This window comes from Myotis nattereri, assembly GCF_964212035.1.
Source record: "Myotis nattereri genome assembly, chromosome: 15".
Lineage (NCBI taxonomy): Eukaryota > Metazoa > Chordata > Mammalia > Chiroptera > Vespertilionidae > Myotis > Myotis nattereri.
The window spans coordinates 16,843,287-16,858,976 of NC_138090.1; the positions used below are offsets into that span (position 1 = coordinate 16,843,287).

At 41.5% G+C, this 15,690-nt stretch overlaps 1 protein-coding gene across 1 annotated transcript in view; it reads left to right on the plus strand.

Moving 5' to 3' along the window:
- Nucleotides 1–15,690, plus strand: part of PKD1L3 (polycystin 1 like 3, transient receptor potential channel interacting) — a gene marked incomplete at its 5' end in the record, with an annotated part of 68,039 nt that overhangs the window by 50,159 nt on the left and 2,190 nt on the right. The window contains 9 exons of the mRNA XM_081108059.1: nucleotides 3,382–3,649; nucleotides 4,528–4,661; nucleotides 9,794–9,921; nucleotides 10,508–10,668; nucleotides 11,865–12,075; nucleotides 12,515–12,616; nucleotides 14,344–14,475; nucleotides 14,996–15,076; nucleotides 15,494–15,622. Coding sequence (XP_080964185.1) covers nucleotides 3,382–3,649; nucleotides 4,528–4,661; nucleotides 9,794–9,921; nucleotides 10,508–10,668; nucleotides 11,865–12,075; nucleotides 12,515–12,616; nucleotides 14,344–14,475; nucleotides 14,996–15,076; nucleotides 15,494–15,574 — 1,298 coding nt within the window. The 3' untranslated portion in view covers nucleotides 15,575–15,622. The remainder of the gene's footprint in view (nucleotides 1–3,381; nucleotides 3,650–4,527; nucleotides 4,662–9,793; nucleotides 9,922–10,507; nucleotides 10,669–11,864; nucleotides 12,076–12,514; nucleotides 12,617–14,343; nucleotides 14,476–14,995; nucleotides 15,077–15,493; nucleotides 15,623–15,690) is intronic.

The window sequence follows — 15,690 nt, forward strand, 5'->3', positions numbered from 1 at the left end:
TTGAAGCCCAAGCCGTTCATGGCAGATAATCGATATCCTGTAAACACTTACCCTTCCTAAACAGCATGCCCCAGCGTTCAGTCACATACAGGGGAGGGTCTTTTCCTTTGCAGGATTTAATTCACATTTCTCTTGCTGTAATTTAAGCTTGCTTTTTCTTTTTTCTTCTGATGGAAAACTGATCAAAATTTTATCATAATTTTATGTATTTTTCATTTAGGAAATACAAAGTGAAACCATATTTGAAGGTTGTCACTTCCTTCCTTCATCTTCTGCAGAAGTCCCAGTCCTTTAACTTTCCACCTGTTCCCGGCAAACCTATTCCTGCCAAATTCTCTAACATGATTTTTTTCTGTCATGTTAATATACTTGTTAAGGCTGGCCAGTGTGGCTCAGTAGTTGAGCATTGAACTATGAACCAGGAGGTCACAATTCGATTCCTGTTGTGGGCTCGATCTGGTGGGGGGGCATGCAGGCGGTAGTTGATTGATGTTTCAATCTCTCTATCCCTCCCCCTATACTTAAAAAAAATACTTAATAATTAAAACATGAACATGGAGAAAATTCAGTGTACAACAGTGTATATTATACAACTCTTCCTTTGTTCCATAATCCCCTTTTCTCTTTCCAAGAGGCAACTACATTCCCAATTTATTATATATTCTTTCAGAGGTAATCTATGCATTTGCAAATATATCTGATCATAAATGGTAACACACTAGAAACATTGTCATGCACACTTTGCTTTTTTTCCCTTGACAGTTTACCTGGAAATTGTTCCATCAGTATATGTAAAGCCGACCCTGTTATGTTTTATTCAGTTTCTACATAGAATGCCACTGCATGATGTACCCTGATTGATATAACAGCTCCCTATTGATAGACATTTAAGTTGTTTCCAATCTTTTAACATTACCATTACTCTCATTGTACATATGTAATGTTACACATGTACAAATATATGTAAGCTAAATACCTTGAAAAGATTTGCTAAAAATGTCTATACATTTTTAATTTAGAAAGATAATTGCCAAATTGTTCTCCTTAGTTATTGTAACAATTAACACTCCCATGAGCACCGTATAAGATATGAGTGGGGCCCCATCTCCTACAGCCCAGTGAAAGGGGTGTTTTCCAGCACAGGCCGCTCTGAGATATAGGGAAGACTTTGCAACTGCACTGGCCAGAAAATAAAAGTTGAAACTAAACTAAGAAACCGTGTTTCACCTCCAAGGGGCAAAACTTGCCTCTGCCCTTGCCCTTCTTCATTCCATCTTCCCCGATGTTATTTCTTTAAAACATAAATCTGCAGGATGGAGGCGATGCTGGGACTTCACATGATTTCAGGTATGGCCTGACTGATGCCTGGCCCATCAGGTGATTTCAAGTATAGATTAAAAAAACACAGACATCTGTGTTACTCCCTTGTTTAAAACCTCCCAATGGAGTCCCATCACATTTATTTATTTATTTATTTATTTATTTATTTATTTATTTAATTGCTTAAAGTATTACAAAGAGTATTACATATGTCTCCTTCCCTCCCCGCCTCCCCCCCCCCCCCCCCCGAGTCCCATCACATTTAAAATCCCAAACCCTTTCCAAAGCTTACAGGGGCCTGCCCAGTCTGCCCCTAAAATACGTCCGTTATTTCATCTCCAGCCCTAACCCTCACTCACTCTACATGAGCCACCAAAGTGGCTTTCCCTAATCACCCTTCCCGAGTGAACAGCACTGCTCCCTCCCCACAAAACACTCTATCCCTTCATCCTAAATTTTTCTTCATAGCAGCCGTTACCAGAATATTGTCCGGTTATTGCCTCTCCCCCTCCTCACATGTGAGCTCTCTGTGGACAGGGACTCTCTTATCCACTGCTCTGTTCCTAGCACCTAGAACAGGATCTGGTATATGTGAGCATTTAATACAGATTGACTGAAAGAATGAATGAATGATTGAATGAATGCCATTCCAAAATCTTGCCCGTCTTTCATTGGGTTGCTTGATTTTGTTTGCCTGTTTTGATAAATAGAAACCTTTTATGTACTAAGAGCTTGTTTAGTTGTAGATACAGATTTATATATTTATGTGGATACAAACTAAACTTAAATTGGGGAATTATTATCTTTATAATGTTCTCTTCCTATATGGAAAGATGGTATGCTTTTCTATTCTCATCTCATCCACAGTAACATTCACAATTGCTCATCATAAAATTTTTGCACATCTCTTGTTAGGCTTACCTTTTGTGTTACTATTGTAAATGAGATGTTTTATTTCTCTATAATATCTAAGTAAATATTATTTGGATATATGAAGGATATTTAGTACCCAGCCACCTTGCTGAATTGCCTTGCTGTAATAGTTTTTAGATTCGTTTCCACTGCCCCAGCTTTATTGAGGTATAACCGACAAAAATTGCATGTATTTAAGGCGTAACATATTTTGGTATACAACCACATTGTGAAATGATTACCACAATCAAGCTAATTAACATAGCCATCTCACAACATTGTGTGTTTGGTTTGTTTTGGTGTGGTAAGTTATAGGGCGGTTTCAAGATCCTTAGTCAGACTGTTTGGAAAGCTTGCCTCCGGGGGCTTCTGGACCACAGCTGAGGGGCTGCAGCTGGGTCTCAGCCACGTTATGGTCCACAATCAGGACTGCCTTCTGCAGGCCCATTATCTGAGGCACAGACAGGAATGACCCCTCCTGAGTCCCTTGGCATGTGGTGCTGGTGGCAGGATCAAGGTCAAATGGCACTGTAGCAACGCCCACAGGACAGAGCTGTTTCTAGATCTGGAGCCAGGTCCACAATTGGTGAGTTAACCTTGGGGGGACCTGCCTTCTCAAAACGGACCTTGTTTGTCTTGGACTTCATGGAGTTTCACAGTCACCCACTAAATCTCAAAATGCCCACAAAGGCACTTCTGTCTGCAGGGACCTGCCAGATTATTACTGAGAGACACAAGGGACCTCATATTCCACTATCTCCCTCAGTTGTCAGGATCTACCTAGACCAGTGGTTGGCAAACTGCGGCTCGCGAGCAACATGCGGCTCTTTGGCCCCTTGAGTGTGGCTCTTCCTAAGCCTTAGGAGTACCCTAATTAAGTTAATAACAGTGTACCTACCTATATAGTTTAAGTTTAAAAAATCTGGCTCTCAAAAGAAAGTTCAATCGTTGTACTGTTGTTATTTGGCTCTCTTGACTGAGTTTGCCGACCACTGATAGACCATTACCTATACATTATCTAGTTCATTACATCTGGTTGCATTAACTGGAAACTCCAAAAATGTTTTTAAAAACAGTGGTGAAACTGCAGTTTTTGTTAAGAACATAACGAGGCAATTTTTACAATGGCTTCCTGTACTCTCTCACTAGGATTTATTACCGATGGGAACTCCTTTCTTTTGGGCAATGTTCTGCTTCGTCAGATTCGCATTCTGAAGCTATCTCATCAAGATCTGGAGGATACAGAGAACTACGGGGTTAACTGGAGCCCCCCTGAAGCAAACAACACAGAATCAGACAGCATTTGGCATTATCAGAATGAGGAGGCACTGGGTGGCTACCCCGTCCCAGGGGAGTTTGCCACTTACTCGGGAGGATACGCTGTCAGACTTGGGAGGAACTCTAGTTCTGCAACCAGGTGAGCGAGCCTGAGCCCTAAACAAGAGGACCAAGGTGTTTGCTTCGGTCCATTCTTAGGACAAGTAGGAATTAGGACCCATTTGAGTAGTTTGACAGCAACTATAATGACACTTGTAGACACCTTTATTTCAGGCTTTTAAGGAAATGTATCTTTTAGTTTGAAAATTCCTTGTTCAATCTCAAACTACAGGGTTATGTTTTAGCATGCCGGTTTGCCAAATCTCATTCTTTTTCTCATCTGGAAAAACAACAGATTCAATCCTAGCTGCAGCTGAACTCGGTAAGTCTAGCTTGGGCAAACTATACTCTTCAAACATGAGAGAGAACACTACCCTTCTTAAGAACCACAAATAATCCAAAATTCAAATGCCCAAAATAAACTCAGAGAGATCTAGATTAGTGTTTATATGAATCCTGAGAGTCTTTGTCATTATGTATGAAAATGTCTAAGTTAAATTATTCATTTAAATGTATAGCAAAACATTAAAAACAATGCAAATCAAATGGCATTCCAACCCTACACCTCTCAAAACTGAATATATATTAGTAAAGAGTAGCATTTAACACTTCAAATAGAAGTAGTTGACAGAGCATATAAAATTCTACCTCACACTTCAAATGCCAAATATATTCTTTTGAACGTTTACCCTTGGTGTGACTACTATTGTGAAAACTTTATCCTTACTATAGTCTTTTATAGTCACGTAATCACTAGTGAAAGTTTGGGCATTGGTAATTATAAAATACTGCACAGGTCATCTAGGTCAGGGAATGTAGCTTCTCATCTGGTCTGAGTAATATTGGAAATGCTAGGGCATTTAGCTCCTTTACAAGGTTGAGTGGAGCAAGTAGCAGGCCTGTCCCCTGTCTTCCCAGAGTTCTGCAGCATCTTGAACAGAGCCGCTGGCTAGACCGTCGCACCAAAAGCCTCTTTGTGGAATTTGTGGTCTTCAATGCTAACGTGAACCTGTTCTGTGTAGTGACCCTGATTCTGGAATCCAACAATGTGGGTACGAAGGCCTCTTCTCTCCTCCCTCTGACCTGGGTATCTCAGAAGTCCCGATTTCTTACATCATTAAAAGACACTATTTTAATTAAAGTTATTACACATAATATAATTTTAAAAGTCAAATAGTTAAGGCAAAACCTAGCAGTCCTCATACCCCACCTCATTCTTTTTTTTTCTTTTTTTTTAAATTTTTTTAATTAAATCTTTATTGTTCAGATTATTACATTTGTTCCTCTTTTTTCCCCCCATAACTCCCCTCCTCCCAGTTCCCGCCCCACCATCCGCCCTCACTCCCCACCCACTGTCCTCATCCATAGGTGCACGATTTTTGTCCAGTCTCTTCCCGCATCTCCCACACCCCTTTCCCCCCCAAGAATAGTCAGTCCATTCCCTTTCTATGTCCCTGATTCTATTATAATCACCAGTTCATTCTGTTCATCGGATTATTTATTCACTTGATTCTTAGATTCACTTGTTGATAGATGCATATTTGTTGTTCATAATTTGTATCTTTACCTTTTTCTTCCTCTTCCTCTTCTTAAAGGATACCTTTCAGCATTTCATATAATCCTGGTTTGGTGGTGATGAACTCCTTTAGCTTTTCCTTATCTGTGAAGCTCTTTATCTGACCTTCAATTCTGAATGATAGCTTTGCTGGATAAAGTAATCTTGGTTGTAGGTTCTTGGTATTCATCACTTTGAATATTTCTTGCCACTCCCTTCTGGCCTGCAAAGTTTCTGTTGAGAAATCCGCTGACAGTCGTATGGGTATTCCCTTGTAGGTAACTGAGTTTCTTTCTCTTGCTGTTTTTAAGATTCTCTCTTTATCTTTTGCTCTTGGCATTTTAATTATGATGTGTCTTGGTGTGGTCCTCTTTGGATTCCTTTTGTTTGGGGTTCTCCGCGCTTCTTGGACCTGTAAGTCCATTTCTTTCACCAGGTGAGGGAAGTTTTCTGTCATTATTTCTTCAAATAGGTTTTCAATATCTTGCTCTCTCTCATCTTCTGGCACCCCTATAATTCTGATGTTGGTACGCCTGAAGCTGTCCCAGAGGCTCCTTACACTATCCTCGCATTTTTGGATTCTTTTTTCATTTTGCTTTTCCGGTGGGTGTTTTTTGCTTCCTCGCATTTCAAATCATTGACTTGATTCTTGCGCTCCTCTGTTCTGCTGTCGGGAGTCTGTATAATATTCTTTATTTCAGTCAGTGTATGCTTAATTTCTAGTTGGTTCCCCAATATAACATCGAGGGTCTCATTAGTTTTCTTGTAGATCTCATTAAGTTTATCGGCGGCTTCTAAACAGTTCTTGAGAGACCTTAAAAGTGTGGTTCTGAACTCTAGATCTTCCATTGACAATTTTGTCCTGTTTCTTTGTCTCTGCATTTTGTTATGCTTCCTTGGTGCACCCCCTAGTGGTCTTTGTTCGTGGTTTTATAGTTAAATCTTGATTGTTGTAGCTAATTCCAGGGAGGGTTTGACCTCCAGGCCAAGTGGCTATGAGAATCAGCTGTGTCTGCAGTGAGAGAACTTCTGTCCTCTAGGGAGGTGCTAATCTAGCCTTTGCCTGAGGCTATCCGGCAAATGCCTGTGTGCAGGGCTTGGGCGGGGCGGGTCGCACAGGATCAACAGGGTGGGCCGGAGAGAGCAGTTATGGCGGCTCTCAGTCCTGTCCCCAGGGGCTCTGCCTCTCTGAGTCCCAGCACCCGCTGCAAAGCTCGGAGAGAAAGCTGCACTCGCTCTGACCGAAGCCAGACAGACCCGCTTCTCCCGTTTGAGTCTGGGTCCCTAAAGACTTGCCCAGATCTGGAGCTCAGAGTCTGTGACTCCCTCCCGATTGAAAACGCCAACCGCGCCCTCCGCCGCCAGCCCGCTCCGCGCACTCCGCACCTCAGAATTTGACTTCAGCGCTGCGCCTCCTCTGAGTGTCCGTATGCGTTTCTCTTTTCTCCTAGTTGTAGGACTTCCATTCAGCCAGCGTTCCAGTGGTTTTGGGTGATGTCCGTTCAGTCTTTTAGTTTCACTTTTGAAGTAGTTGTTCAAAGCAGCAAACTCCGGCGTTAACCTATGCCGCCATCTTGGTTCTCCCACCTCATTCTTATACTCTTGAGAAACTTTCAGCTTTTTTAACTGGTTCTTTTGGAGTTTAAAAATTAAAATGATTATTAGCTATTTCATGAACCTTCCAGTTTTAGATAGTATGTATTTTTTATGAGGATTTAACTTTCTTATACCCACAAATATCCCTAACATATACACACATATACATACCTTCTCTCTTTTCTCATTTTCCCAATATAACTTATGGTTAATATTATTTCCATTATTGTGATATTTTTCAAATATTAGCCATGTATTACAATTCCTTTTCTTTCGTAACTGTTTGTTTTCCCTAGTTTATAGTTTTTGGTTTTGCATGCATTCTATTAATTGGAGATGAACCAAACTCTTCCTAGAAGTAAATCTCATTCTGTTCAAAAATATCACATAAGCTATCATTTTGTGATCCTTTTTCTAGGTCCCTCCATCCTTTTGGCACAGTGGGATTGGTTATTCTCCAGGCCTGCTCTAGAGTCTTACCCTGACTCTCCCTTCCCTGCCACCCCAGGGGTTATCCTCACTTCTCTCCTCAGTTGGGCCGCCTTTCTCCTAGATCCCACGTCTTCCTCTCTTGGTTTACTTCCCATTTTGCTGGAGCACATCCTAACTTCCTGGAAGGATATAAGGGAAGTACATTTTTTGAAGCCTTACATGTTAAAAAAAATTCTTGTCATCACATTTGGTTGCTTATTTGACTGGATACAATTGTTTTCTGGAAAGTACAGTCCATTGCCTTCTAACTTCTCATACTGTTAATATGATGGTCCCGCGCCCAAGTTTGTAGAATTGTCTTTGTCCCCAGGGTCATGAAAGGATCTGACCGACCTCGTGGTAAGGCCTTTCATCTGAAAATGTGTCCCTATGCTCTGATAAGTTTTACTTGCATTTCTTTGTAAACTTCCCCTCTATTTTCTCTTCCTGACATTCCTAGAATTTTGAGGTAGGAACTCCTGAACTGATCCTCTGATTTTCTTAGGTTTTCGCTATTTTCCATCTTATTTCTGAAAGATTACTTCAATTTCTAAACCATTTGAAACTTTCATCTTTATATTCTAATTTCTAAGAATTGTGCTCATATTTCTTTTGCATAGTCTCCTGTTTATGGAATCAATATCCTCTCAACTCTCTGAGGATACTGTAGGTTCATTTTGTTTTTATCAGCTTCATTTTCTCTAATTTCTCTGAGCTTTTTATTTTTTATTTGCTTTAATTTCTGGTTTTTAATGTTAAAGTTTTAAGTATCTGGCTGTTCTTTCATATTTGAGACAATAAAAAAAAAGCAAACAAATGCTAATTAGGAACTCCGTGCGTGGATAGAGATTGTCAGCTGGCACCTGTCTTTTCTCTTGGGCAGTCAGTTTTCAGGAGGGACCCTCCCAACGCCTGTCCTGAGGATAAGCCTGTTCAAGAAGTTGAGGGGAGTAAGGATCTCACCATGCAGTATGTAAACTTCCTCTTAAGTCCCTTTCCCATAGACTTGCAGATGTACGCCGAGTTCATGTTTCTCTCTGGTTCAGCGTCACTAGGAAATAAACCTTTAGTCTTGGGGTAGTGGAAGGCAGGATGGGTGGCTATCTGGTTGTGACAGGGAGGAAATCTGCAATCTGTTTAAGCTCATTCTTGCCATCAATTCCACTTTCAGTTCCAACTGACCCTCTACCTTCAGAGGCACCTGCTGCCCCTCATTTCCAGCCTTTCTAGGGTTTGTGGTAAGAATGGGCTGGCTTCTTACTGCTTAGGTTTCAGCTTTCTTGAATCTGCTGAGTCAGTGTCATCTGCCCATTTTCCAGCTTCCAAACAGTTTGTTCCTCTTCTTTATCTTAGTCACTTTTCATCCCTTCATTGTCATTGTAGAGGCTTTTGTCAAGGGATGAGAGGGAAACTGGCACATTGACTTCCCCTCCCTTTAACAGGTCTGTCCTAATCCTTTTCTTTCTTCTCTCCCCCAGAATTTGCCCACAAGTGTCCTTCTATTTACCACCAGCGTTTACTTCTAGTCAGGAATTTCTTCTTCCCAGGCCCACACAGAGTACCCCACTTCCCTATACTTACTTCCTGAGGGAAAGTCCCAGTCTTTTTTTTTTTAAAGGCATTCTTTTTAAAATATATATATATTTTTTATTTTTTTCAGAGAGGAAGGGAGAGGGATAGAGAGTTAGAAACATCGATGAGAGAGAAACATCAATCAGCTGCCTCCTGCACACTCCCCACTGGGGATGTGCCCACAACCAAGGTATATGCCCTTGACCGGAATCGAACCTGGGACCCTTGATTCTGCAGGCCGATGATCTATCCACTGAGCCAAACTGGTTAGGGCAGAAAGTCCCAGTCTTGAGAGCTAACTATGTGAAGTAGGAATTTGTTCTTAAAATGGCACTTTCTACTAAGGGCATATCTTAGTTCTAGTATTTTGGGGCTTTGTGAAAAGTTATATTCACAAGATCTTTCATACTTTTATAAAACTGCAACAAAATCACTGTCTTTCTAGGTGGAGTCTGAAGCTTTTTAAGTCTATCCTCATACAGACATCTGAGTATTCATGGGATAATATTAATGCTTTAAATACATTTGAAATTGTTCAAAGCATTTTAATCATACTACTTTCTGAAAATATATTGTAAATAGCTTTAAACGAAAGTACCACACTTACGTTTGACTCTGTTGTCCCCATTTTACATTGCAGTGATCAGTTCTCTGTAAAACACCAGCTTCCAACAGTAGGTCTGTATATCCCTGCGGCCATTCTAACTCATAAGGGTAACACCTGTAACAGCTATTCAATCATTGACACTGCCCTCTAGGTGGGATCAACAGTATAATCCTCTCCCCTCTACTCACTTTTAATGCAATAAGCACATTTCTCCAGTAGCTTTGCACATGATTTCATTTAATATTCATTACACCTCTAGAGGAAATACTGAGCTTAGAAACTCAAGAACATTTGAAACAAAAATAGAATGACAGTTGGGGTTATTTCAAAGACAGAGTTTGAAGGGAAAGTTCTAAAGACTCATGACTCAATGTTATTTTCAGGTGCTTTCTTCGCCTCTGTAAGACTGGACACTTTAACTTCCCTTCAGACATCAAGGAAGGACTTTGCCTGGTCTGTTGCCTCACAAGTCATCTATTATCTACTAGTCTGTTACTACGGCTTCATACAGGTGAGTTGAAAATTCTCCGGCTTGCCAGGTATTCTTTGGGGAGCTACACAATGAGCTATTATTGCTTGAAGTATAGCTGAGTTGGTCTTTTCCAGAAACTTGACTTCAGTTAAAGGCTTAGTTTTCCACAAAGTAGCTCTTTCAGTTTTCCAGAGTTAAAGAAGTAGGTCTGTATAAAGCTTATTTTGTGTGCAGTGTTACTAACCCTATAAAGCAACAGCAAGACTGAAAGCACGATGAACAGAGCAAGTACTCAAAATACAGATGCTGTACTCAAAAGATAACATATCTCAAGCCAAACACAGTGTTTTCTTTATTTTCAGGCTTGATAACTTAAGAAACTTTTTTTATTAAGTTTAAGCAATGAGAAAAACGACTGTACCCAGTGAAAGCTGTATTAGAGAAGGCCATCTTTTCGTAAGCAGCAGCTCTGAGTGACTACAGAGCAAAGCTGAGACTGTAACATTGTGCCCGGGTCAGATCGAAGTCCCCAGCTCAGCGCGCTTTGCCAGTGTTCGTGGCATTTCATTAGGGGAGACGCAGCTAACAGTTCAGGCAAGCAGCAGTGACGGTGCTGTCTGTTTAGGGTCGCCGGCTGAAACAGCAGAGATGGAGGTTCTTAACGAGGAAGAAAAACATTCTGAACACGAGCATAATCCTTACCAGCTTTGCCATCTTGATGCTTGACATCAAGCTTATTTCTCTACATAAGAAGAACATGGCACAATACCACTACGACCGTGACAGGTAAGAGGGGGCCCGAGAAGCAACAGACGTTCCTCCTCGATGTCCAAAGTGTCCTGATTCACACAGGATTCTTTCAAACTCCCTCTCCTCCTCCACTGCTTTGGTGTTTTTGTATAATACCAACGTTAAACAGAAACCTCAGACTAATGTCCCCAGCAGAGAAAACAATTACCTAGAAGCTTATATTGCTAATCAAGTTCTTCTGCCTTTCACAGCACAGGGGCCTGGATGTGTCCTTCTATTTACTACCTGGGTCATTATTTTGCACCCTGGCCAAGGAATAAAACCTAAGACAAGACAAATGGTCATCTTTTAAGTAAAACCACAACAGGTAGTACATACTTAAATCCAAAGCAGCTGCTTTCTGGGTAGGCATGTTCACCCATTCTGGTGCCCCTGATCAACCTTTTCTAACCTTTCATGGTCAACAGCCTGGGCCACTGATCTGTGTAAGACTGAGGCACTGTCCCAGGAAGGCCTTGCAGAGGGCTGCTATGCAGGGACAGTGGGTCTGTGCAGTCTGAATGATGCTGGCAGCTGAGGTCCAGCCTGTTGTGTGGCATTGCCTAGTTTTTAGACAATAAAAGAATTGTGATTGAATGCCAACATACTCACATCTATGGTGGTCTAGATGCTGCAACAAAATTATGATATGAATGCGTCTCTCAAATAACAAAACCTAAAAAAATACAATAAACCAGCTCCTAATTGGTTACGAACACCCCTCACCTCTAGTTTAATCTTGCTACTCTCAGCACTGGTAAACCTAGAGGATCAGTTATCTGCTGGCAGAGGACAGTACAGGATTACAGCATGACAGAAAACAGACCAGCCTAATGGCACACGTCATTGTTAACCCATCTGTCTCCTTTTGACAGGAGAGGTTTAACTCAAGGCAGAGCAATAGAGGCGGCTGGCCTTGGTTTCCTGGATAAACTTGGAGTAAAGAAATCAGCTACAGGTCAAAATTTCAAATTTTCTTCACAACTCCCAACCAAACACTTTTCTTCTGCTCTCATATGCACCAATACAGGAGCCCACACTAGAAGGCGGCATTCGTACATCAAACATCTCACCTAACGGGACTCACGCAACTGCTACGCTGGGCAGTGGGAACTGGAGAAGCTGGCAGCACAGGCATTGGTGAGGGCACACAGTGCACACTGAGTAACTAACTGTCAGCCTTCCTGCTGCAGGTTCATCAGCTTCTATGAGGCAGTAACCGTGAACTCGGCTGTCATTCACCTCATGGGCTTCCTGGTTCTGCTGGCAACTGTTCAGCTATGGACGCTGCTGCATCTTAACCCCCGGCTGCAGGTCATCGGAAGAGCACTCACCAAAGCCTGGGATGAGGTGGCGGGCTTCCTGCTGGTCACTGTGATCCTGCTGACAGGCTACGCCATGGCTGTGAGCCTCATTCCGTGTCTGTGTCTCCCGGGGCCTGTGGTCTTGGAGTCACTTTGCCTCCCTTAGGAAAGATCACTCTATGGAAAGTCATCAGTTCAGGTTGGCACTGAGTTTTGGAGAAAAAGTACTGGAGTAAGAAAGCTGGTTTGGGTTGTAGTTCCATACTGAACAGGGCTTAAATTCACACATTTGTCTCATCTCTGAAGTGGGGATAAAATTTAGCTCACAGGAATGAAGGTCCAATGTATATGAAAATACTGTGTAATTACCAAGGAATTTTATGTATTTCTTAGGCATAGTAATTGAAATGGCCGCTACAGAGTTTCCTTATTCCATTCGTTCTATGTTGACCTCATCGCTATCAAGCACCTCAAGACAGAAATAACTGCAACGGCCTCCACTGCTCTCCACCCCGACCCGTCTTTCTTCCTCCTTTCAGTTTAACCTGCTGTTTGGATGGAGCATGTCCGACTACCGAACGTTTGTCAGCTCAGCGGTGACTTTTGTCGGTCTCCTGATGGGAATCTCTCATTATAAGGAGGTAAAAAAAAATCCCGTTTTCCCTACAGACCACTGTTTGGTTGAATATGCAGGGCTGGGCAAAAGTAGGAGTACAGGAAACAATATTTTCCACACAACTGTAAGCCTACTTCTGGCTCATCCTGTATCTAACAAAGGGATGCTGTCTAAAATGCAGCCCCTGCTATCCCAATGAACACTGGAAAAGGGAGAGAGCGCCTTTGCCATTCTGGTTTATGGTACCACCGACATATACAAGCTTTTGGGTGGCTATTTTCAGAAATCTGCCCTTTCCTAACCACATGGGCCCCTCTCTCTCACTACCTGTATCCTTAATCTTACTGCCAAGGACACTGGGAGTGAGCTGTGCTCTTGTACCTGACCAGATTAACACGGGGCTGCTGCTGCCTTTGCAGTGGCCCTTGGAAGTATACAATGGAAATGACTTTAAAAAAGGACAGTACAATTCCAGAAGAGCTGTGACATATCTGTTAACAAATACTCATTTCAGAGAGCCTATTATTCCTCTCCAGGAAATACCAATAGAACCCCTTTCCATTCCACATAAAAAAATTAAGTAGGAAACCCAGATAAGAACTTGGGTCCAATGCACAAGCATATATTAGATTTGATTAGGGAAGGGAAAAACTGCAATTCAAATTAGTGAAACTGACAAGATTTTCATCAAGGCTTATCATTCTGATAATCTAGATTTCAAAGGTTACTAACTAAAATGGACAACATAACATAGTTTCTAAAGTGGAAAGTTGCCATCTCCCTAAAATAACTGTTTGGGGAGGATTATTTTATTGTGGTCCCAGCCCTAATCACTAGGGGATGAAGTCCTCAGCTCTGGAACACTTTCTATACTAAAGAACTAACAATCAGAATAATAAACTTTTGTTAAATCATATATAATGTGAAGGGCAAATGATGTTATACTTATTGGGAAAAATCCTTTTTTTAATATATTGATTTTTTACAGAGAGGAAGGGAGAAGGATAGAGAGCTAGAAACATCGATGAGAGAGAAACATTGATCAGCTGCCTCCTGCACACCCCGTGCTGGGGATGTGCCCGCAACCAAGGTACATGCCCCCAACTGGAATCGAACCCAGGACCCTTCAGTCTGCAGGCCGACGCTCTATCCACTGAACCAAGCCAGTCAGGGCGGGAAAAATCTTACCCAAACTTGATATAATTACCCAATTAAGTGGATGACAGGCTGGTACTAGGAAATGTTTTGACATATAGATTTGCATCATAATGATATTTAGTGTAAGCATTCAGCCTCTGAGTTGTTGGTCTTTTTCTAAACAATGCCAAAAATGAAGGAGCCAATACCAAGGCAAAACATTGATCAGTACTGGAAAATCAACATCACTTGATTTGTAGGTTTACAATTGTGAATACATGGAAGTTTACTATCAATGACTGCATGAAGTATAAAACCTACTTTTGCCCACCCCTGTATTTTCTAGAATTGTTAGAACTCACATGGGCTTTGAATAATTTTAGTTTTGCAAATCGCCTGCTTTCTTCTTGGAAAGCCCTGAAGAGAACTGTTCTTACAGCCTTAGTCAGTCGTTCTTGCTCAAAAGTGTTCTTTTTAAGTGGTTTTGCTTTGCTCCTTAGTTTCTACCAGTGTTTTCTTATGTGAATAAATCCCAAATGTTAGCACGTAACTTATTTTTAAAGTAGAAATCGAACTGTCCATGTTTAAATTAAAAGTGTTTTATTGTCTTTCCAGATTATTGCTTTAGACACAGTCCTGGGATCCTTTCTGATCCTCACCAGTGTCATCTTGATGGTACTTGTGATCATTAACCTTTTTGTTTCTGCCGTTCTCATGTCCTTTGGTAAAGAAAGAAAGTCCCTTAAGGTAAGTCAGTCTGCGGCTTGGTAATCTTATATACAGGTTTTGCCCCCTATCCAAAAGTAGAGCAGGTTCCTATAAAAACTTTCAAAGCCAAACTGGCATAAAGTATAAAAGCAATTATCGTCAATTTAAATGGGAAAATTTTTTAAGCTTTCCCAGTCCCCCCAAAAATAGCCTACCAAGTAAAACATCAAGCCTAAAACAGCACTAACATATAGTAAAAGCTGACATAATATACAGCTTATATACAGAAAAAATAACAGTTCAGTGTGCACTATTTCTATAATAGTGCACTGCAAACACTTCCCATTTCGCCTTTTTCATAAAAGCAAGTTCTCTTCCAATATCTTTGGTTCATGAAAATAGGTACTACCATACATCTTCCCTAAAAGTGAAGTGGCGTAAAGTGGGGAATACCTGTATAAGCCATACCATTTTAACAGCAAATCATTAAAGGAAATAGTATCCCTACTATGTATGTTATTTTTACCTTTGATGCTTTTCTCCTTTTGTCTGCTAACAGACTTGGAAAGAAGCTACACTGACGGATATGCTGCTGCAGAAGCTCTCAAGTCTGTTAGGAATCCAGTGCACCAGAACACACGTGAGTAAACAGCCCTGACAGTCGTGGGCACTGACACTGAACTCTCTTAACCCTGTTACCAGCTAGCGAGTACTTACTTTTCCATGGCATACAGATGTTTACAATACACTTTGTAAAATTTTGTCAGTAAGGAATCAAAATGCCCTTTGCTCAAAGTCCTTACGTTTATGATCTTGGCACTGTTGGGAAAGGGTTAACGCTGCAAGAATGAGTGACACATTGAACTGGCTCTGCTGCCAAACGAATAACAGAACACTCACAACCAATGTTCCAGGACAGCTGTGGGAGATACGTGAGTCAGAGATACGTGAGTCAGATGCGACCTTACGGCAGCTCATTAAAAATAAAGACGCAGGCACGCCATTGGCCCAATGGGGAGCATTTCTCACACTGTCCTCCTTGCCCTGATTTCATTAGGTCCTAGAAGCCGCTGCAGAGTGCCAGAGGAGTGACCATGCAAACTCACAGGTGCTTTCTGGGCTTAAATCCAGAGACTGAAAGGGTTCCTTACTGCTGCAGGCATCCACATTACCCAGGGAGCCAAAGGTAAGGTCTGGCTTGTGCCCAGCATGGGTCACTTGCTTACAATATTCTCCACTGAAATCCAACTTTGC